Raw genomic sequence first — 23,669 nt, 5'->3', positions numbered from 1 at the left:
GCGGATTTGACCTATGCATCCGATTCCGAAGGGTGTAGGTTCAAATCCGATCTGGAGCATGCACCTCCAACTTTTCAGTTATGTGCATTTTAAGAAGTTAAATAGCACAAATGTCTCAAACGGTAAAGGTAAAACATCGTGAGAAAACCTGCATACCTGAGAAACCTGCGTACCTATGAAGTGTGTAAAGTTTGCCATTCGCATTAGGCCAGCGTGGTGGACTATTGGCCTAACCCCCCTCATTCTGAGAGGATACTCGTGCAGCAGTGAGCCGAATATGGGTTGATAATGACCATGAATGATGATGGTGATAGATGTATAGATTGTTTTTTTTAATTGTTGCAACTATAAGTAGTAACTATAAGTATAGATTAGCTGATCTAACAGCATTTTATAGTGACCAAATCTATTAAAAATGTTATATATTTTAAATAACACAGATTGGCAGATGACAGATTTAGACATACGAGTATCAAGAAGATGTAAATGTTTTTGGAATTCAGAAATGATTACACAATGCAAAATGATTTTAAAGTCACAAGTATTGAATAGGGAGTTTACGAGTGTATTGTAGAAACACAAACGAGCCGAGATTGATCCTCTCAAACGCTTTTCTTCTTAAACAAACGTACCCGACCGAAAGCAAACTTAATCCAATCCGCGACTGAAACGAACCAAGACGTCGTCGACTCAAACAAATTATTTGACATAAAGTCGTTAATTAGAAACCCTCTTTTGTAACCGAGGGTAGGGTAATTAGGTTCGGATGCTCTGAATGGGTCCTTTTTCTGCTCGTTACGGCTAAAACAAAAGGGGCAAAGAAGTAAACAGACCGTATTCAGGCAAGAATTTGCATTACAGTTGACAATGAGAGGAAACTTTTACATTTCGAGCCAACCATCTAGTTCCATACAATATTTAACAGAGTTTAATTCTTGGGACAAACGTAAATGCTTACAACATATTCAGTAGATATTTTTTTTCGCTAAGAATATATTTTTGTTATTCATCTAATACACATAATATTACACTTTATAAGAAACAACACCTCTTAGATTATTCCATCAAAATTTCGAAAAATGAGTGAAGCCTTTCACGATAACGGAGCCTTATTCGATACTAGTAGACGCCACGCGGTATCATCCGCGTGGTTCTCGTTCCATTAGGAATACGGGGATAAAATATAGCCTTTCTCGATAAATGGGCTATCTGACACTGAAATATTTTTCAAATCGGACCAGTACTTCCTGAGATTAGCGCGTTCAATCAAACAAACAAACTCTTTATAATATTAAGTATAGATGATGAAAAATCATATGCCAAGAAACTAGTCAAAGCTTGTAAGCAACTCTTCGAAAAAAACTGTCAAAAATCAACTCTAGCGATAGGTTGCAATGAAGTAGTATTTGGTAACTGGGATCTATGTTTTCTCATATTCTGTAGAAAATGCCAAGTATTACGTTTTAAACGTGGATAATTGAAGGTCTGGAACCTTGAAACGAATCTCCCAAATCTACGTCGATTGACACCAAGTTATTTATGGTAGGAGTGTGAGCTGATAAACTTTCAGCTTTTTAACGAAGGCCTAGCCTTCACAGGCTCTTGGTCTTGGCCTGCAAAACACTGCACAAGTGGTGTGAGAAGTAGCGAGGGAAATAGGCAGAGATGTCGTATCGACCACGCTACACGTCCTGTCCACCACTCCCTTTTTTTGGTTTTAAATATGAGTCAAAGGACAGCCATGGCAACATTGCTTCAGCGCGAGGATTATGTGGCTGTGGCTTAAGAATATGCATGTTGTCAGTCGCGAGACATCCCCTAGCAAGTTTAATTGCACTACCACAACGGGTCCGCAAAACTCTGCACGAGTGGCGTGGGAAGTAGCGAGGGAAGTAGGCAGAGACGTCATACCGTGTCCACCTGTCTACCACTCTATCCGTTTTTTGTTGGCATTGAGCGCGAGTCAATGGACTAGAGCTAGACTAACGCGTAGTAGTTCAGTGTGTGGATAGAAAAGGCAACATTGCGGCAGCGCGAGCGGCACCTCGATTAGTACTGTGTGGCTGCGGCATAAGGAAAATATGCATGTCTTCGGCCGCGAGGCATCCCCTCGCAGGTTTAATTGCAGTCCCATTGTTCCGACTGATTTGATTCTGTATCTCTTTATAGAGCTTCGTAATAACACGCTTTAGCGGCCGCGGCTCCAAATTGTGTCAATGCAGTGTAACTGACTTTACTTTGTACAAGTTTTATTAAGTTGGCTTTTATTTCTCAAAAATTTTCAACCTTTTTTTAGAATTCTGTTCATAATTCATATAGCATCATCTATACTAATATTATAAAGCTGAAGAGTTTGTTTGTTTTTTTGATTGAACGCACTAATCTCAGGAACTACAGTTCCGATTTGAAAAATTCTTTCAGTGTTAGATAGCCCATTTATCGAGGAAGGCTATAGGCTATATATTATCTCCATATTCCTACGGTAACGTGAACCAGGCTAGTGAAACCGTGCGGCGTCAGCTAGTAATTCATATAGCATCATTTCTTTTTCTCACGGTCTGTCAATCACTGAATCCGTTTGTTAGTCAAAAGCCTGTTTCTAAAAAATGGGTATGGTTTAAGCCGTTTCATTATTATCATGTGTTCTGTATTTTGTTTAAAATTATTTTATTTTAAGTTGAAAATAATAATGATTGAAAAAACTGTATCCATATCATCTTATTTATTAATCAACTTCGAAAAAGAGGACCTGTATTGTGTATTTGTATGTCCACGATTTTCGCTAAACTACCTATCCGATTTATTTTTAATTCTTTACAAGTCTTTGACTACAATTACGCCTGTTGGTAAGTGATGATACAATCTAAGATGAAAATGGGCTAACTTATTAGGAGTAGGATGAAAATCCACACTCCTTTCGGATTCTACGCGATATTGTGCTGGAACGCTAAATCGCTTGGCGGTACGGTTTTGTAACTAGCCACGGCCGAATTTTCCCACCAGACATTTTTTTGATTTGGAAGCATATTTACTTGAAAAACTAATATCAGTATCAAATATTAAACAAAAACTTTAAAGAGGAAAAGGATAATCCTTAACAACAATAAATTTAAAATGTCAGTTAGACGGTGCTGCCCCTCAAGCGTGTCACGCACACTGTTTCCCTGACAATTTCAACAAACAACAACTTGCTCCTAATTGTGTTTGCGATTCCTTTACAAATCTCTTTCGCCTCGACTACAATTATTGTGAAAACTCGTTTTGAAACGACGTTAAATACGACTGAATTTCAGATAATTAACTCAGATTACGGTCGCTCGGCGTATAATTCGCTTTTGTTGCAGAAAATTTGAAGAAAGACCAAGTTAACGTTATATTAGATCGAGCATAAGTTAAACAGACAAACGAAATTATTTTTGAGCCCCAAGGCGTCGAATCATTTTTGTTATGACTCTTTATTAGCCCATTTAAAAACATTTTGATTTTTTTTTCTTTACAAGTTAGCCCTTGACTACAATCTCACCTGACGGTAAGTGATGATGCAATCTAAGATGGAAGCGGGCTAACTTGTTAGGAGGAGGATGACAATCCACACTCCTTTCGGTTTCTACACGGCATCGTACCGGAACGCTAAATCGCTTGGCGGTACGTCTTTGCCGGTAGGGTGGTAACTAGCCAAGGGCCAAAGCCAGACCTGGACCAATTAAGAAAATCTCAATCGGCACGACCGGGGATCGAACCCAGGACCTCCGTCTTGTAAATCCACCGCGCATACCACTGCGCCACGGAGACCGTTACGGTCTTTGCCGGTAGGGCCGAAGCCTCCCACCAGCCAAAAAATATGGAGCTTAGACCCATCACACTGCTCCAATTCATTAAATAATTATACAGCCTTTAATGGGAATCGTAACCGCCGACATTTCTATAACTAAGTAATACAGTTTACTTAGTTATAGAAATGTCGGCCACTAGGCAAGTTAAATGTAAAACAAAAAATCATTACAATCTTTAAAAAAAGGCGTCTTTTGGAGATAGAAGAGTCGATTGCGAATATATTTCATAATTATTAAGATTTTGGACATAAATATGATTTGTCTAATTTAAAATACGTACATTTTAAAGTGGTAACTTATTATCGCGTAACATAATGTAAGTAAGTCTTTGACGGCCTCCGGGGCGCAGTGGTTTGCGCGGTGGATTTACAAAACGGAGGTCCTAGGTTCGATCCCCGGCTGGGTCGTTTGAGATTTTCTTAATTGGTCCAGGTCTGGCTGGCGGGAGGCTTCGGCCGTGGCTAGTTACCACCCTACCGACAAAGACGTACCGCCAAGCGATTTAGCGTTCCGGTATGATGTCGTGTAGAAACCGAAAAGGGGTGTGGATTCTCATCCTCCTCCTAACAAGTTAGTCCGCTTCCATCTTAGACTGCATCATCACTTACCGTTAGGTGAGATTGTAGTCAAGGGCTAACTTGTAAAGAATACAAAAAAAAAGTAATAAATAGGAGTAACACTTTTTTTTCAAATTCATCTTTAAATTTTTTTTACTAACATAGATGTAACATGTAGTGTATTGTTAAATAATATCGAAAAAAAAATGTAATATCGCTCTAACGAGACAATAAAATAAAAACACAGCGCGTATGAGTAAAATGTTGTGAAAACAATAGTTCAACCACCATGAAAAAAATCCAATATCGGGTAACTTAAAGCCCATGCAAATTCGGAAAAATCTATTATAATCTGCATTGCACACTGACGCTCTTTTCATTCGATGCCTTTTGTTGGCGGATTCAATTAAGTTTACATCGGCGCCGAGGTCAGTTAATAAAAACCGAAGCCTACAAAAATTGGCGTAAATCAAATTCAATAAAGCCCTGCACAATAGCTCGGCACGGCTCGGAAAATGACGCCGTCAAAACAATGCGACGCGATGCCTCCCAATCAACTTTATATTACCTTGCTGCCTTTGCTTGTTACATGAGAATTTCATTGCGTTTGACAATTATTTAGGACATCATGAGGTCTTGCAGTCCTAGATCGTGCTATGCAAATAATAATAATAATAATTTATTTTAGAATTTAAACTATCGTGAGTGTTATTCATATTAATTGATTATGAAACACGGCTAAAACTCACGTGATATTAGGTCGGAGTATGCCCGACTAGTTTCGAACCCATACGGGACCCTTAGTCATGAGCTGGTTCTTGCATCGCGGCACGATCCAAAATACAACAATCTCAATCTTCGAAACTAGTCGGGCATACTCCGACCTAATATCACGTGAGTTTTAGCCGTGTTTCATAATCAATTAATAATAATTTATTTATTCATGAGAAAGTACAGAAGGTTTACAGAACTATAGACATACATACTTTCTACCTTGACAGGTGTATGAATATTAAAAATAATATTATACTAACTAATAATTCCAATAATTAAATATTAAATCGGTGAACATGGTTTAAATAAAGAAAATACAAGTACAATTAACATAATTTGACGAAGCATTCTTAACATCGAATAAAAATATCTATCTTTCTTAACATCAAATAAAAATAATTAATTTACTATCAGAATCCATTAAACAATGTCAATATAAATGAAGTCAAAAATTAAAAATTAATGTCAGAAATTAAAATTAAAATACTCAATAATTTATAAGAAAATCATAACTGATTAATATTCTTGTTACAACAAGAAGCAATCCGAAGTTAGGAAGTCAATGGTATACCACGTAGGCTTGTGAGAGTGTGTCATTATCATTATCATCTTCATTCATCATGAACAGCCGATGGACATCTACTGCTGGAAAAGGGCCTCTTGCTAGGAATTCCCAACACCACGGTCGAGAGCCACCAGCATCCAATGGCTCCCTGCAATCCGCTTGATGTCGGTCCATCTAGTGAAGCATCGGCTCTTCGTACTATGTGCCCTGCCCATTGCAGCGTTCCGGTACGATGTCGTGTAGAAACCGAAGGGGTTTGGATTTTCATCCTCCTCCTAACAATTAGTCCGCTTACATCTTGGATTGTATCATCACTACTACTAGCAGGTGAGATTGTAGTCAAGGGCTTACTTGTAAAGAAAAAAAATATCTCCCTAAGTCCGATTTCCCGTAATTTAGCATTATGGTGACTCTAGCTCAGAATCCCTCTCTCATATAGTAATATCAGGTGTCTCTGCCCTGCTATAAACCATTTTAGGTGGTTTAATAAAGATAAACCTAAGCACGTCAAAAGTACCTACACGTACCTATATAGCAATTTACCTAATACAGTATGTGAATCAATATATTTTGTAGACTTTAACTTAAAAAAATATTTGATTCAAATAAATAGCATAGATTACATTATATTATATTTCTGTTTCGTATTTAATTTTTTCATCCTACTTTCATTGACAGGCAACTCTGCTACTAATGCAACTTTATTAAATTAAATTAAGACAACGCCCTTAGCGATCTTAATTCTTAGTTAAACAAAGAATTTATCTAAACAATGTTAGTCCAATGCATTTAATTCATCGATTGGAAAGACACCCTTTCACATTAAGAATTCCCGTCGACCATTCCACGTCTCGGAATTAATCGCCCGAGAGCCGCTGTCTATTAAAGTTTTCGCAACTTGTTAAGAGGCTCAACTCCCTAAAACTGCGCAGATAATGTTAAACATTCATTTAAGTGGGGGTCCTAACTTCCGAATCGTCGTATAAATCTTCTAATTCTTGAACCGTTTAATATTCATATCACCTCCCGCGTTGAACGTAGCGATGCCTTGGAACTGCGGAAGTTTAAATTCCTACTTACGTTTGAAAGTTTTTAAATAATATCACCATAATAATATATATCGGAGAATATGAAATCACACGGGTTAAATATCGGGATATCGTGGTATGCCTCGACTAAGTTCTACGCTTTACGTCAGGGATGGCAAAATACACAAAGTAACACTTTCAATCACTATCGGAATAATTACTAGCCTTACTACTACAGTTCTACCCTCTAACTACACTATTGATCAAGCTATCGCTGGTACTATGGCAGGGTCGAATCTCGGACTGGCGACCGATAGTAGCAGGGTTAAAGAAGTCTTTGACAGATAACCAACATTTCCCTTCTCCGAATGTGTTACATACCAGACAAGTAACTAACAATGCAATGAACGGATAACTTACTCCTTATCTTCTACATCACTGTCACTATTTCACTATGCTTAACAAATGGAAGACGACCATCCAAAAAATGCGACTACAACTGTACCGGCATCATTGTTTCCCACCTAACTCACGGAACACTTCGAACTCGGCTCATAACGACACGAACCGACCGATCTAATGACTCATTCGCGCCGGCTTATACTATGTAATGCCTGATGAAAAAAAAACCCTCGTTGGCCTAGTGGTTAACCTTTGCGGCTTCCTGTGTTCGAGTTCTATATTCGAAAGAAACATTTCTTCTATTGAATTCTCAGTAAAAACAAATCTCAGCCATGAGTAGGGAAGTTGATGGTATTACACTCCCGTGCCTATGATAGCATGCTAAGATGTCGGTCCCGGTTTTTACACTCTCAGGTAAGGAATCTTTAGAGGAAACCGCAGGGCAACTCTAGCATAAGGTACCGGAGGCTCTTAAAGCACCTATGTACAAACACATTAATCATCATTAATTAAACATTGTGATTTAGTTGTAATACGAGTCAAATAACGTTATCTTCAAAACGACAGCCCCTGTAGCCAAGTGAGATTCTCTTTCTAAGATCGCAAACGCTTCGAAAACTAGAAAAATGTTTGGGAATGACATTTGCTATCGACAGGTCACGTGATCGAGATCTGTCATTGCCATACATTTTTCTAGTTTTCGAAGCGTTTGCGATCGTAGAAAGAGAATTGACGTGCCACTTGGCTACAGGGAAAGTTCAGACAATCTATGTCTACAATGTAATTTTACACAAGTATGTACACTAATGATCTTACAAAGTCGACTTCATTTTGTAGTTACTGCTGTCATGTACAATTGTATGTTTATAATAAATTTTATAGATACGAGTATATGATACCGTCGATAATAATATGTTTCTCCATTGTATTATATTCTCTATAGAAAACAGATAATATAATTTGAATATAAAATTTTATTTAACAAAATTAAGGCATAAGGTATAGTAGAATGCAGACATTCAACAGAATACAATAGAACAAAAATGGTTTAAAAATAAGTAAACTAAGGCCACTCGGAGGAAGTGTAAGCAATTGCGGGAAGCCGCCAAAACACGTAGCTCGTTCATTCGGGTCGTTATAGACACACCAATATTAGCTGACACCCACATCTCCGATGAATGTGTAGAAAACAAACCGAGCAACTAAGGTACGGGGCATTAGAAGGGCTCCAGCTAAATTGGTCGTGCAATAACCGTCTGAGCAAGTCGTTCTGACGTCGCCACATCAGCGGTTCGGATACGATCCTTCCGCTCATTTGAGGGTAATATCACAATGTTATCGCTGTTCGATTTTTAAACTTCACTTCATTTACAGATATAACAATTTCAAAGTTTACTCAAAATGATTAAAAACAAAATCTTAGGTAAGTAATAATTAATAAAAAACAGCGTAAACTGAAATACATACCATGTCACTGGGGAAACTGTACTTACTAAAGTAAATATCCTTATTCAGAATTAACAACCTACATTCAGCTCACTGCTGAGCACGAGTCCAATCTCAGAATGAGAAGGTTTCGGCCTTAGTCCACCACGCTGCCAAATGCGGATTGGCAGACTTCATACACGTAGAGATTTAAGAAACGATCACGATTCCTTCACCGTTTGTGACACGTGATATTTAAATTCTTAAAATATAAGAATAATAATAAGAAGAAGAAGGTTCCTACTTAACTGAAAAGTTCGAGGTGCATGTCCCGGACCGGATTCGAACCTACACCCTCCGGAATCGGAGGCAGAGGTCATACACACATTATCCACAGGGCTAACACAATATCCTTATTATTTAGTTTAATTGAAATATTTTTAACCATTCCATTCTAAAAACCTACCTGCAGTTACAAAAACACTAAATATACATCAATTAATTACTTCTCAAATAATATTTCTTACTAAAGATTATTTTAGAATTGGATATATGATTTTAAACGAATATGCTTGAGTTTGCGTCCGCCCATGTCGTGTTCCTGTCTGCAATATAAAAAAGACACTTTTAATATTCTTAGTAAATTTCTCAAAAGTCTACGGCGCGTCGTTCCAAGCGTATTAATACGCGTCCTTAAACGCCCCCTTACATGAATAATTAGATGTTTCCCGGATTTATACTGCACCTTATCTATAAAACACGCGTTTAAAATCTGCAAACTCATTCTTTTTGCCTTATTGAGGATAATACATCTCAGCTCCGTTGCCGTTCTGATTAATGCGTTCGACTAGACTCGTCGCAACTTTGTCAAAGATAACGGCGGAAAATAATGGGACATGACTCCGCTAATTCGGTTTTTACAAGAGGAAAGTGCGAAAGAATTTAACCATTTTCATTTTGTTTGCACAAGTGATTTATATATTCTTGAACAGTCATCCGAACTTTTTGCTGTTATCCTCTCTGCTGACATAAAAATATGTTTAAAAAAAGTTGCTTTCGTATTCTTCTTTCAAATCGTATTCTGTCAACAATTCTTTTTGATACGGATAAAATATCCGTGTCAAATGATTTACAAATAACTGTATTTTACAATTATTAGATAATGCGTTTTCTTTTGCTCGCCGTGCTTTGTGCAGGTAAGTCTATTGGATTTTTTAAAACCTGCAGCTATAATAAATTTCCTTGTAGTGCAACTATTAATTTGTGTTGTAGTTGCATTAAAAGGCGTGGCAGCTGAAGGTGAAAATGGGGTTAGACGCGGGTCATTTCCTTATATGGTAAGTGTTTGATTATTACTAGCATTGTATCCACTTTGATCGCGTCCAATTTCTATTTTTTTCGGTCAGTTTGAGGTTCTTAGGATTAAATAGATCATAACACCCACTCGATTTATTGTAGTAAAAACTATTTATCGGTTTTTTTTGGTATTAACTCTGGAAGATATTGATATATGCCCAAAATTCAAGTTCAAGTTTTTGTTTTTTTTCTAAAATGTTTATATTAACATTCATAAAGCCTTTTGAGATAAACTTACTGTTATTTGGAAAAACTTAAAATTGATCGTTTATGATTATCTACGTGTATCGTAAATTATAGAAGTAACTTAAAATCTTTTATTTAATAATTACTGTCTACACTTAATATTAGGAATAGCTGTTATTTCTACGTAGATAAAGATTAAAAACCGCTTTGAGAAAAATAAAATTCTACGAGGTTATATAATACGGTATAAATTATAACTAACTTTTTACAGGCTTTTCTATATTACTCGGACGAGACAATTCTGGAGAATGACGCAAGATTTACTAGAAGTGCTGCATTGATAAGTGATGATTGGCTAATATCTTCAGTCACCGTGTCTCTTGCGTTTCCACAAAAAACCCTTTTAGCAAGAGTGGGAGCTATTAGTATTGACACGAAGTTAACTTTAAATGAGGACGAAGATGAACAAGAACGCGAGGTAAGTATTTTAGTAGAATGCGAAAAAAGACATATTTTGAGATGGGAAATAGACAAAGGGCAATGCTCATCCTAACCACCTGGCAGTTTACTTATATATCCAAAAAAATCTTGATAATTTTACTTTGATAGTGAAATCGTCACTTTATCAAAAAAAGTTTGCTACAACGTTATACGACATTTTTAATTCATAATTAATTTGTCCATCACGGGGACAAGCTAAGATCGTTGACCATACAGTCCGTGTTTTACGATATTTTTTAAAACCTTATGATTGGTTGTTTGGTAAATATTATAATCTAACTGATAAAAATCGCTGTTTGAATATATACGATAGAAGTGGGTGCGAGAGACAGCAGCAAAATCTCTATAAAATATTCTTAACCGAGTATTCAAAACTGGGAAAAGCTGCTCTAGTAGAACAACTCTAGCAGTGAAGGGCATGTCAAAGGGCTCCTTTTTTTAAAGAATATTTGCCATATTTTCAAATATGACCAATATTCCCATTCCCCTCCAACAATGTCTAGGACTGTATTAGGAGTGGGAAATAGTCCAATGGGGCGGGGATTGGACCACCACCTTTCGGTGATGAGTCCGACCGCTCCTACCGTTGAGCTATTGAGGCTCTCATATATCTGTGTCATAAATATTCCCGACGCCCTCATGATGAATCCATTGAAGATATTCGTCTCTCTCCACAGTTTATCACTTGAATTTTGTTCTATGAAAGTGACTAACGATTAAAATTTTCAAGTTCACTTTAAATTTCATTTTAGATAATCACGATATTACGCCCTTACAACTACAACGCAACACAATGGTGGAAGACTGATATTTCCTTGTTGAAAACGCTGTTCCCTTTTAATGTGACATCTTCTGTGGCACCAATTCCGATAGCCATCAATTATGATACTTCAGACAACTGCTTCATACTTGTTTATGCTGTAAGTATTTTAGTTTATAAATAATGTATTAAACACTTTGTTTTATTGCGAAATAATTAATAAATAATATAGGAAACTTATTCCAATAACCATACAAATCATGCCCACTTGGAACGGTGGCACGAATACTGGTTGCATTTCTGCTTTGGACATTTGCGCAAAAAATGTCATGTCAAAATGTTCTTCTGTCACCAGACGAGGCAACTAGTCGCGGTGAAATAATTCGGAGATTTTTTTCGCCATAGAGAGAGCCTTGAGTCATAGAGTCGCACTTTATGACTCAAGGGTCTACAGCAAAAGGAACTGTGTCACTTACCGGTTTCAGCTTATTCTGCTGCGGGCGGACCGGACGTCTTGATTCTGTCTCCCTTGATTCTGTGTCTATGACATGGAGCCAATGCGTCAACGCATGTACACTGTGTTATTTGAATTTACGATAAATAATAATTATTGATTTTTATTTATTTTTTGTAGAGCCGATATAATGTAACAGAACGTAACCTTATACAAATGAATGTCAAACTTCTACCACCGACGCCAGAAACCTGTGGAAATAATTTTGAAAAGGAAACTATGATTTGCGCTACTGATAGTGACAAGGATGCTGTAACCGATCCTGACTTTTGTCAGGTACTTATTTTTAATAATATGTAATAGATAAATAAAGAAACAATACAAGACTACAATAAAAACTAGATTTAAAATATGTGTAGGTAATATTTCGTAAAGTATAAATTTAATGGATATTATAAAAATACTTAAAAATAAATAAACAAATAATGAAAATAAATTATATACAACGAAGATTGAAGCAAGTTATGCATATAATATTTAAAAAAAATATATATTGATTTGTGTTAATAATAATAATCTTTAAGCAGAGTATTTTATTTTTAATTTATAGGGTAACAATGGAGGTCCTCTTATATGCGACAGTGAAATAACTGGTCTACAGACATACACCAATGATTGTAAGCAGCCGTATCTCTATCAGCTTCTAACAGTGTGGAAACAGTTAATAACATGTGCTGCAGAACAACGATATTTAACACAGTCTTGTGCTGATATTTGCTCCGTAATAACAAAAGATCCACCAATTTATTCTTCATCGGAATCGCCTGAAATATCAGAAACAGTGGGTGAAACTAAAGGTGAAACGACGGATGAAACGGCGGGTGAAACGGCGGGTGAAACAGCGGGTGAAACGGCGGGTGAAACCGCGAGTAAAATGACGGTTGATACGACGAGTGAAATTGTAGAGGAAAAAATACATAGTCTGTCTGATAACACTGAATCCGCTTATACTCCCACTAAGACTGATGCTACAGAAACTGCATCTACTATAGAAGTAAAAAATCCTATAGTCACAAGTGAGAAGAAAAACAAAGAAAAACGGGTAACTACTAGTACTCCAGCGGTTGTTGAAAATTATTCTCTAGACAAGTCTACTGCTGGTGAAGTTGAGAACTCTGATGAAAGCGGTCGAAGGAGATTAAATAAACCTCGTCATAAAGTACGTAGTGATGCAATGAAAATAGTTCCAAATAAATTTCATTATTTAGTTACCTCAATAATCTGTATCTTGGCATATACTTAGATCCGTTGATTATCCATTAAACTGAATTTAAAGAATTCAATTAAATTTTTCCGTTAATATTGCTTTTTTTTGTCTCAATATTTTTTACTCTCAAATTCTTCTTGCACTAACAAATTATTGTCTTGCACTAACTGTCTATATTTTCTAGTAATGACAGTTATATTTTTACTTTATATAAGACATGATTACAAAATTTTTTGACTAATACGTATAAAATAAAATTGAAATTGTGTCTTGTCATTTTAAACAAAATAACTTTTTTTTCTCAAGTTCACAAACGAGTTCTTTTTTTAATTATTGTCTTTCTTTAATCCAGGTTAGTCTTTCGAACGGCTGTAAAGATTTTAGTGGGACTTTCATTGGAAGATAGAGGAGATTATTGAGTAACATGTAGGGTTTTTATTCTGGAAAAGTCTATCGTTTCCATTACCATGGGTTCCCGCGGGATTTCTGAAAACTGAATTTTACGCGTACAAAGTAACGGGCGTCCTCTAGTCTTGCCTATAATTAGAGGCTTTATATATTTTAGAATATGTAAAGATTTCCTCAATACGGTCTGGAAACTTGTTAATGCTATTAGAGCAAACTGCGGGGGCGTTAAGCCGCAACCTTACTTAATTCTACTTATTCGCAAAACTTTAACGTGCTACGGCTCTCTACCAGAACCTCTCTTGCCAAATACCGATATTTCTCGCAAAAATTACTCTGAACTATTTTTTTTGGTAAAATTTAATATTGTGTTATACTCGTAAATGATAATTATACGAGTATTTGACTAAAAATGGTTTAATTTTTGTTTATAAATTAGTTGTGTGTCGTAGATTTACGAGTCGGTACAAGTACTGTGTATTCAATTTAATTATTAAACGCCCCACGGTTTCACCCGAGCCCGTGAGAATACGGGGATGAAATATAGCACATGGCACTAACAAATAACGTGGCTTTTTCTAGAGGTAAAAGAATTTTCAAAATCGGTTCAGTAGATTGAGAGATTACACCTAAAATACACGCAGTCTTAAAACCTAAAAATCTCTTATTAATATTATTTTAAATATACTCAAATAAATTGAGTATAGACAATTAATTTATCCTCTGGCTGTATAATATTACAAAAAGTAAAGCTTGTCTATTGCCTTTTCGCGGCTTAATTGCGGAACCGAATAACCCGAACCTTGAAGATGCACATAGCCTAATTTTGTCGCAAAGATAAGGGGTGCAAGAGTGGTTGAAATACTGCAATATATATATATATATATATGAGAAACCTCCTCCTTTTTTTGAAGTCTGTTAAAAAGGATGAACGTTGAATACTATCTTTTTCTTCGAAGCCGTGTTTGCTAGTTTAACATTGTTTACAAAAAATGCGTGTGTTTTTCAATAAAATCTTTAGATGAAATAAAATGTTATATTAAATACGTACAATATAAATTCACTGATAATTTTACAAGATCTCAAGTTCCCTTGGCAACATAAACATTTAAAAGACCTGTTCTAGGAATTTCCTCATGGTTCTCTAAAAATGGAATATTTTATAAGTGAATTTTCTTTACCAAGTTCCGGAGTGCAGTAGAATAGGAATGTATCTTAATACCTCTCGATGTATTTAAATTCCGAAAGGGGATCGCATCGGAAAACTGTTATGCATATTTTAAAGTTAAATTTACTTACTAGACTCACTGCCGATTGAGTATTCGGTTTGAATAGATCTTTCTGCTCATTTTACGATATTTCACGGACGTGATAATGGTGTTCAAATATAGTTGCTAAGCCTGTCTTTATTTCAGACATGTTTAAACATGCTTTGTTCTGTAAAAATAATAAGCCTGTCGTTATCCCAGACATGTTTGTTTGATGGAACGCGCTAATCTCAGGAACTACTGGTCCGATTTGAAAAATTTTTTCAGTGTTAGATAGCCCATTTATCGAGGAAGACTATAGACTATGGGCTATGTATTATCCCCATATTCCTAAGGCAACGGAAACCACGCGGGTGAAACTGCGCGGCGTCAGCTAGTAGAATATAAATGCATCTAAACTGTTTTAAAAGCGCCTTCCATATTTAAATAGCAAAAAGATATACAAATAACTTTGTAGCCAACGTAATTATTTCTTGTTTACAAAACAACTCTGGAACGGCTATACAAAATTTTAACAATTAACACTGACGGCAATGAGTTAACAAACAAAAGGAATTAATTTAACAATCTCATAAAAAGAAATAAGCAGTTCATAAAAGTTTTAATAATTAAAACTCGAATAAAAATAAGAACTCCCGGGGTAGATAATACCGGCCGGGGAGAGACTTTGTTATGCTTTGCAGGGAAATTGTGATACTAATCGTAATGTCAGCCACTGACGATCAAGTAATCTCACATGCCTGCAGCGCTAACAGCATGACAGCTTGACAGCTGTTTCCTTATTGTGTGTTGTTCACGATGTACATGACATCATGCCAATCGCGCAAGCATGTGAGATTACTTGATCGTCAGTGGCAGACATAAACGACGAATATTTTATATTTAGATGCCATTAAACATTGCTTACCCTTACAAATAATATTAAATGTTTACCTACCCGAAATGATTAACGGATTAATTTTCTTTATCGATATTCAAAAAAACAGCAATTGATGATATTCCCCAAAAATAATTCTTAAGGATACTATACATATACTATTAGCATATTTGAATAGCCCGCAGAGGCTCTTTTTACACGAGAAGAACATTCGACGCTTAACTACACCATGCTAATCGAATGCGGGTTGGCGGGATGCTATTAGGTACTTACTTAGTTTCCAACTCCAGGCTGCCACTGAGATTTTCTTTCATGAATAAAATATTATATATTTTTTATCACTATATCTGAACCCTGGACTTAATGATTCAAATCCGCATAGGCTTACCACTGGACCAAGGTTATAAGTAGGTACCACAAAGGTAAAATATCCAAACAAACGAAACGGTTCAGTCAAGGGTCAACGTTAAATGGTGAAGCCTTCCCGTTACTTTTCATAAATCCCTTGCTAGAGGGTGTAAGTACTAACGACTGTTAAGTTTTTCTTTTACAGCCATTGAAGCCGCTGAAAGGGAAATAGCTCGTAAATATAACTGCTTGCTTATTTATTTATTCACCTTTTAATGTTTCTAACTGCTTTATATACATTTTCAGAAATAAATTTTCAGTAAAAATTCTCTACCCGGAGTAGCTAAGTTGGTGGTATAACAATTCCATGCCTCGGCGAGTACCTTAAAGGTCAAAACTCATTATTACGCCTCGAACACGTAACGGCAATGCCTCTCACGCGTAGTCACCTCGCCGTACGCTCACCAGCAACACTTGGGATGTCGGAGAGCTAGTGGACATTTTTGGGTAGGTATTTGAGGCTAGTTTAAAGTTCTACCATCGATCGTAGATCGTTATATGGGCCTCAAAGCGTCGCGGAATTGCTATTGGTTTCTCACATTGAGTACGATATCATTCGTAACACATTTTTCTTTATTCATGTTGTGGTTGTGTTTTTACACTTCCAAAATTAACACGAAAGCATAATTAAGGGATTAAAATAAGAAAAAACAGTAAATATATATAAATATTTTTTAAGTCCACGTCCACTCACAGCATGCGCTTGTTGCGTACTAAGATAAAATGTGCGTGCACGTCTTTTGATTATGACATAAAATTGTGCCTCCTTTAATATGGAGGGGCCCATCTAACGATTTATATCGATGGCTTCTACCTACTGTTCTATGCTACCCTAACACAGAAAGAGACATTATCGCCCTAAGGCTGGCCGACCCATATTAGAGAAGGTATATGATTATATTTACATAATGTATAATTAGGATTCGATCTCAAATCAAAAGGAAAACCAATCATGCACTACAATAAAATTGTATCGCATAATAACGGAAGCATCAAATCTGCCGACACCGCCTCTGTAGGCAATTTTCAATCTCTTTTCTATTTATGACAGTAATAAAGCGACCGGGAAAAGTCAACAATCAATTTTGTATTTCAATTTATTCCCAACCATCCTAGTTCGTGCGGTGATAAGAAAAAGAAAAACTCGTTCATTGAAAACGGAAATTATTGCAAGAAGCCATCAGTGTTGTGCGCTCGGCTTACGATGTTCCAATTTTTAGGATTCCCTACAGCTGATGTTTTTACTTTTTGTAAGTACCAACTTGGTTAGTACTTCAAGTTTTTAAAAACATACGTACGTACAATTTCCGATAGTAACACTTCCCATTTTTTCAAATCCTCAAGCTCAATTTTAAAGGGGAATAAGTATATGTGAAGAATCTTCGAGAATAATTTTGTTTTTTGAAGGTGGAGACTTGAAAGACCAAAAATGTCACAGTACACGTCTTGTGATAATTGTTATTAGTGTTTTTGATATCCGATAGTATTTTCACCATTTCGTAATAAAACAATCAGGTTTACAGTTTACAACTTGCACTAATACTTGCCTAACCACGTCTCCTATCACTTCTTAAAGAGGGAAATTAGAAACAACGCTGTTTTACAAAACTTCATAATATTTTTCGGCTACTCGGCATCCCTGTAACAACTTACCAAAGACATCTTCGTTTTCTTAAAGTCCTTAAAGTTCTTAAAGCTTCTAAACTCCTCCTTGTCAATGGCTAGGCGGAAAAGTCTGGACTATCTTTATGCCAGCCCCTTAAGTTTCGTAACCAGGACTTCTTAATTCTTCCTACTTACTCCTCTACCAAAGACATCGCATTAATAAAATAAATAAAATATCATTATCAACCCTGCTGAGCACAAGTCTCCTCTCAGAATGAGAGGGGTTAGGCCAATAGTCCACACCGCTGGCCCAATGCAGATTGGCATATTTTACACCCGAAGAGAATTAAGAAAATTCTCTGGTATGCAGGTTTCCTCACGATATTTTTCCTTCACCGTTTGAGACACTTGATATTTAATTTCATTTAATACACATAACTGAAAAGTTTATGGTGCATGACCCAGACCTTCAGAGCCACGATAGGCCAGTAGATATGACCTCTGTCTCCAATTCCAGAGGGTGTAGGTTCGAATCCGGTCCATCGCATTAATAAAATAAAGAAATAATATTGTTTAGACAGTAAAGAATATTCACTATATGACGGAACCATCAAACGGAAGTCTGTCTCGAGCTCAGCGCTTGTATGTTTTCATTTTGGAACAGTTTTGATTTGTGGCAGTCGTTTCGTCCGGCGCCATTTTTCACGCGCCTCATTGTGCTGTTCACGCTTGAAGTGGCCGGCTGCAAAGGCCGCGTCTCACCTTTATTTGGTTATGTCATTTGAACGTGATCTCTGTTTGCGAACTTTTGTTAGTAACTAGAAACTGACCTAAAGTAATTTTGGTATAAGGGTTCTGTATATAACAAAATTCCGATTAGGGCGTAGGCCACCACGATTTTATGCTATTATCAATATTTAATATATCACTCATATTTATATTATACTCATATTATATATTCATGTCACTAGCGCGCCGAAACTGAGGCGAACAACTATTTAGTCGCATTGTAAACAACGAAAGTTATTTAAACAAATAATGTACTTGTACTATGTGCGCTGTAGCATGGTGCGGGTGGCAGTTGCCTTATGACGTTCATAATACGTACTATATCGTGAATCGCGGCATACATTCATGAGTGAAACTGTCTGTCGCCTGCATCATGCTACAGCGCTCGAGCTGTACATATTGTCTACAATGTCGAGTTGTGTGTTCAGGAAGTGTAAATAGATATTGTGTATTAAAATATTATATTCATTTATGAGAAAGTTTGAAGACTAGGTTATTTAATTCTTGAATATCCTAGTCTGGAAATCTGCTTAGTTTAATAGCTGAATTATAAAATTAAAATAATCATAATGTAATAACACTTTATATTTATCTATGTTCTTTAATACACATGTGCTAAAAACTTAGCAAAGGCGGGCGAAAAAGGCATACATCTATTATTGCGGGTAACTAAGATCATATCATATTATACCTATACATTTAATACATGATTATGTTTATCAAAAGTTTATTCAACATCATCAGTTTTGTTTACAGATGAAATTAAAGATGACAACGATAACATTTCCATCAGACTCCGGCCGACAATGAGGAGGGCGGGGAGGTGGGAAATTGGAGTGATTTTTCTTCTCTTTTCATGTCCGCCGTCAAAAAGTAGCGTTAGTAAATAAATATACGAAGACACTGACAACTATTTTAAGCATCGTTCTATAGATATTTTTGTCGGTAAGTTGTTTTAACCAATGAAGTTTTTAACAAACCCCGCGGGTATCTTGGATTTTTCTGGGATGAAAAGTAACCTATGTGTTAATCCAGGCTATTATCTATATCCGTTTTAAATTTCACGCAAATCGGTTAAGTAGTTGCCGACAATGAGGAGGGGCGGACAGATTGGAGATTAAAGTGCTTTTTTTTCCTCTTTTTATATCCGCCGTCAAAAAGTAGCGTTAGTAATAAATATACGAAGACACTGACAATTATTTTAAGCATCTTTCTGTAGATTGTTTTGTCGGAAAGTTGTTTTAAACCAATGAACTTCAAGTAAATGAAAACTTTAGACGTCAGACATGTTTTACCATAGCTTACAATATTTGTATTTTTTTTTATTTAGTATCGATAATCAAGCGTATACTAATGTTGAAGACACTGACAACTATTTAAGCAACGTTCTGTAGATTGTTTTAAACCAATGAAGTTCAAGCAAATGAAAACTTTAGACGTCAGACAAGTTTTACCATAGCTTAAAATATTTGTATTTTATTTTTATTTAGTATCGACTATCGAGCGTATAATTAGGTTGAAAACACTGACAACTATTTTAAGCATCGTTCTGTAGATTGTTTTGTCGGTAAGTTGTTTTAAGCCACTGTTTAAGTTAATGAAAATAGTACACGTCAGACAAGTTTCACCATAGCTTCTAATTTGTATTTTATTTTTATTTAGTATCGACTATCGAAAGTATAGTCACAGTAGTATAGTTGACTAACAATGGCAGTTTAGTAGTAAATTGTTTCACTTAATATTTTAGGTATTATTTTACAATAACTAACCTTATACCGATGTTCGATGCTTTGCTTCAACTCCGCGTCAACGTAAATTATTTTTAAACTATATTAAATAACTGCAAAATAGCATACAAAAAATAATCAAGTTATTATTTAAAAAAAATAAAAAGGTCTTTTTTCTCAATCAATGTAAATTTTATTCAATGTACAGAAAAAAAACACTTCACGTGCGTGATTCGCACACATTTTCTTGTGGACTGTACAATATTTCAATACCGCAAGTTCCAAATATATGGAGCCCTGAGTGATGATCCAATAATAAAGCGGACATTTTGTGTGGGACTTGATCACATTGCACCTCCTATTGAATGTGGCATCTTCTAATTTCCGTTCACCTCTCTATAGCTTGCTTAGCAACTTCGTTCGCAACACTTCCGATAGTCCGCGCGGGCCGGGGGCACCTCACTTTCCCGGGTGCACGATTTCACACCCACGCAGTCTTTCCCCCCGTCGCCCGCATATCATGGACGTTTCATCAACGAACGTGCCAGACTATGAATATATTGATTTGGTTGTTATTAGTAAAGTTTTAACATTTAACTTTATTTAAAACTAGCAGACGTCTGGCGGTTTTACCCACGTGGTTCCTGTTCCCGTAGGAATACAGGGATAAAATATGGCCCATAACACTTGGGGATAGTTTAGCTTCCCAACAGTGAAACAGTGAAGTTTTTCAAATCGGTTCAGGAGTTGCAGAGCCTAATGAATGCAAATAAACAATCAAATCTCCATGACTCCATGGTACAGATTTTTAAGAAAATTTTACTGAAAATTCTCAGTTTGGAGTCGGGAAAATTGGTGGTGTTACACTTCGTGCGTCAAAGACCACGTTGAGTCATTGTTATAAACGCCAACACGTATTGGAGGAACGCGGTGGGTCTAAACTCTAAATTACGTCTCCTATAAGAAGGCAGGCCTGACCTTGTATAATTTTTTGGACTCGACTTTTTTTAATAATTAAGGTGCATGTTTTTTAGTTTTCAGTAACTACTAAAAAAATTATGAAAATTAAAGATGCCTAGCCTTCAACCTATTCTTCATACTTACTCGTATATTAGTATTTGGCTATTATATCTTCGCCTGGTACTTCGTTCTTTTGGAAAACAGCATAGAAGATTATTCAGCGGCTTCGTCTCCACGGTAATGGAAGTTGTGTGTGGTGATAAAATAAAATAAATTTGATTTTGAACAAGAATTTATTCGGCTACTTCTTTGGTCATATCATTGGTTTGGAAAGAATCTGACACATTTAATGTAAATTGTTCACAGAAGGTTCACATGATAGCAACATTTTATACAATTAGGAATGCATGAGATTTTACCTACATAAATGCAGAAATCTAAATAATTAATATTAATACTCGTAATTATTATACGAGAATAAAAAGAAACACTAAACAAACTAATTTGAACTGTTTTATGAATAATGATGAAATTTAAAATTTTTATATAACAAGGTTTTTTCCACATTAATTTACTATATTTAATTTAAATATTTCATATACACCAATGTAAAGTAATTTAATGTAAGATACAAATAGTCTACTTACGAATACTTTTATTTACATAAATAATACAAACATTACAACAATGTTTATAGTAAACTTAACAGTTAATATACATCATAGGTACAAAACGAAATAACAAGATGGCGAGCTTTTGAAAATATAAATGTTATACGTACCTATTTGGCCAAGCCAAAATTATTACAATAAAAATTAAAAAAAAAAGTCAAAATTAAATTTGATCTTTGAAACAGCTCGCTACATATTGATACTTAACAAAATATATTTAAAAACATTTTAAATATTTACATCAGAACATGATAAGAATTAGGTATCTAAAATTCATCATTCATATTTTTTTTCATTCTCTTTCATTCAGTTAAGATTTTAAACTTAACAGATACTTGATAGACACAGGTTTTACATACCACGACATGTTGATATTTCAACTAAGAGTTGTTGCGCGGATCGTGGTTGAGACGAGACTGCAGTGTTGAAAGTTCACAGACAATATCTAACTACCCACATTCTCGTTCTTTTTACACATTTATCCAACATTTATTTAAACAATTATTAAATTGTTGAGTCATCTTGAGATGTGTGTGTATTCACGTATAACACATGACCACACATTTGTTTTGCGTGAATACACACACATAGGCAAGCAGGCACATGCCGATTTTTATGGAACTTTAGAGATTGACTGACACTACACTAGATTTGTTATCGTGGTATATAAACGTATTTATGTATACTGTTAGTCATATAATTCACGTAAAAGTATTTTATAGTTATATCTCGAAATTAAACCCCTTTTTAAACAATGCAGTTTTTCCCGCGCATTATTTACTTTTAAATCAGTTTACACAATATTTGAAACATTATTCTAATTCGAGATTGCCCTTATGAGATCATCTTATGAGATTAATAAAACATTAATATTCATTACATTTTAATATAAATCTATCTAAATCTTTCGCGTAAGGAGAAATAAATTGTCTATCGAAGTCACGGGAGAATTGTGCTCCCAAGTGAGTTTTGGCATTAGCTTTATAACAACTACTGACTTACAAACTTCTAAACATTTTTGTTTACACTTACCGAAATACACGGAATATTGAAATTTGAAACAGTTCACATATTCATATTCATTGTTCAGGACACGAATAATTCACACTTGGTGAATAATTCACGCTTCACTGAATTGTAGTAAAGTTCACTCAGTTTTGGTACTTGACGTAGGGATGGACGTCTCAGACGCGGTAGTCTCAGCTGGACGCGGACAGGCCGAGGGGCTTGAGGTGCGAGGGGGGCGCGAAGGGCGCCGGGGAAGACCCGGACATGTTGTTGTTCAGATCCCCGGAGCGGCTGGAGCCGTTCATGAGACTCATCGCGTTGCTTGTCTGTGTAACAAATTGTAACATTGTAAACTTGTTTATAATGATAATACTTACTTACACAACATATAAACAATCAATAACACACGTCAATCAATCATCAATACTCAAAACATACGAGTAGGTACCTATAGTCTTGCAAGTTCGTTGATGACACTCCTATGATATGCGGGCAACGGGGGGGAATGACTGCGCGGGTGTGAAATCGTGCGTACGGGGAAGTGAGGTGCATCAGTCGTGGGTTTTTTATTCATCAATACACGCTCCTCGACCCGCGCGGACCATTGGGAGTGTTACGAACAATGTTGCCAAGCTATAATAAAATCATACAAAATACAAGCAGACGCCCGCGAATTCGTCCGCCCTTAGACATCCTTAATTCAGCCCTATAGCCAAATCTGTTCTTAGCTCACGTCTACTACAACTATAAACTACCTCGCTGATAAATTTCATCTTTGTACGTCTCAGGTGGTTTTCGAGATTTCGTGACCTTTCGCTATTAGGTTTAGCTAGGTGTCCGTAC

At 36.0% G+C, this 23,669-nt stretch overlaps 2 protein-coding genes across 3 annotated transcripts in view; one reads left to right on the top strand and one right to left on the bottom strand.

Annotated features, from left to right (window-relative positions):
* The first annotated feature begins 9,746 nt into the window (after nt 1-9,746).
* Nucleotides 9,747-13,191, top strand: LOC112050327 (uncharacterized). The gene is made up of 6 exons (XM_052882189.1): nt 9,747-9,780; nt 9,833-9,921; nt 10,398-10,604; nt 11,380-11,547; nt 12,022-12,177; nt 12,452-13,191. Exons 1-6 carry the CDS (start codon nt 9,747-9,749, stop codon nt 13,142-13,144), a joined length of 1,347 nt encoding a protein of 448 aa, XP_052738149.1. The 3' UTR covers nt 13,145-13,191.
* An 8,230-nt stretch (nt 13,192-21,421) lies between these two features.
* LOC112050311 (LIM domain only protein 3) overlaps nt 21,422-23,669 on the bottom strand; it is an 89,498-nt gene continuing 87,250 nt past the window's right edge. For both annotated transcript variants that reach the window (XM_024088554.2, XM_024088555.2), the window contains exon 6: nt 21,422-23,152. In XM_024088554.2, coding sequence (XP_023944322.2) covers nt 23,018-23,152 — 135 coding nt within the window. In that variant the 3' untranslated portion in view covers nt 21,422-23,017. The remainder of the gene's footprint in view (nt 23,153-23,669) is intronic.

This window comes from Bicyclus anynana, chromosome 6 (assembly GCF_947172395.1).
Source record: "Bicyclus anynana chromosome 6, ilBicAnyn1.1, whole genome shotgun sequence".
Taxonomy (NCBI): domain Eukaryota; kingdom Metazoa; phylum Arthropoda; class Insecta; order Lepidoptera; family Nymphalidae; genus Bicyclus; species Bicyclus anynana.
The sequence above is the reverse complement of the archived record's forward strand: the minus strand, read 5'-3'. Positions and strand labels throughout refer to the sequence as shown.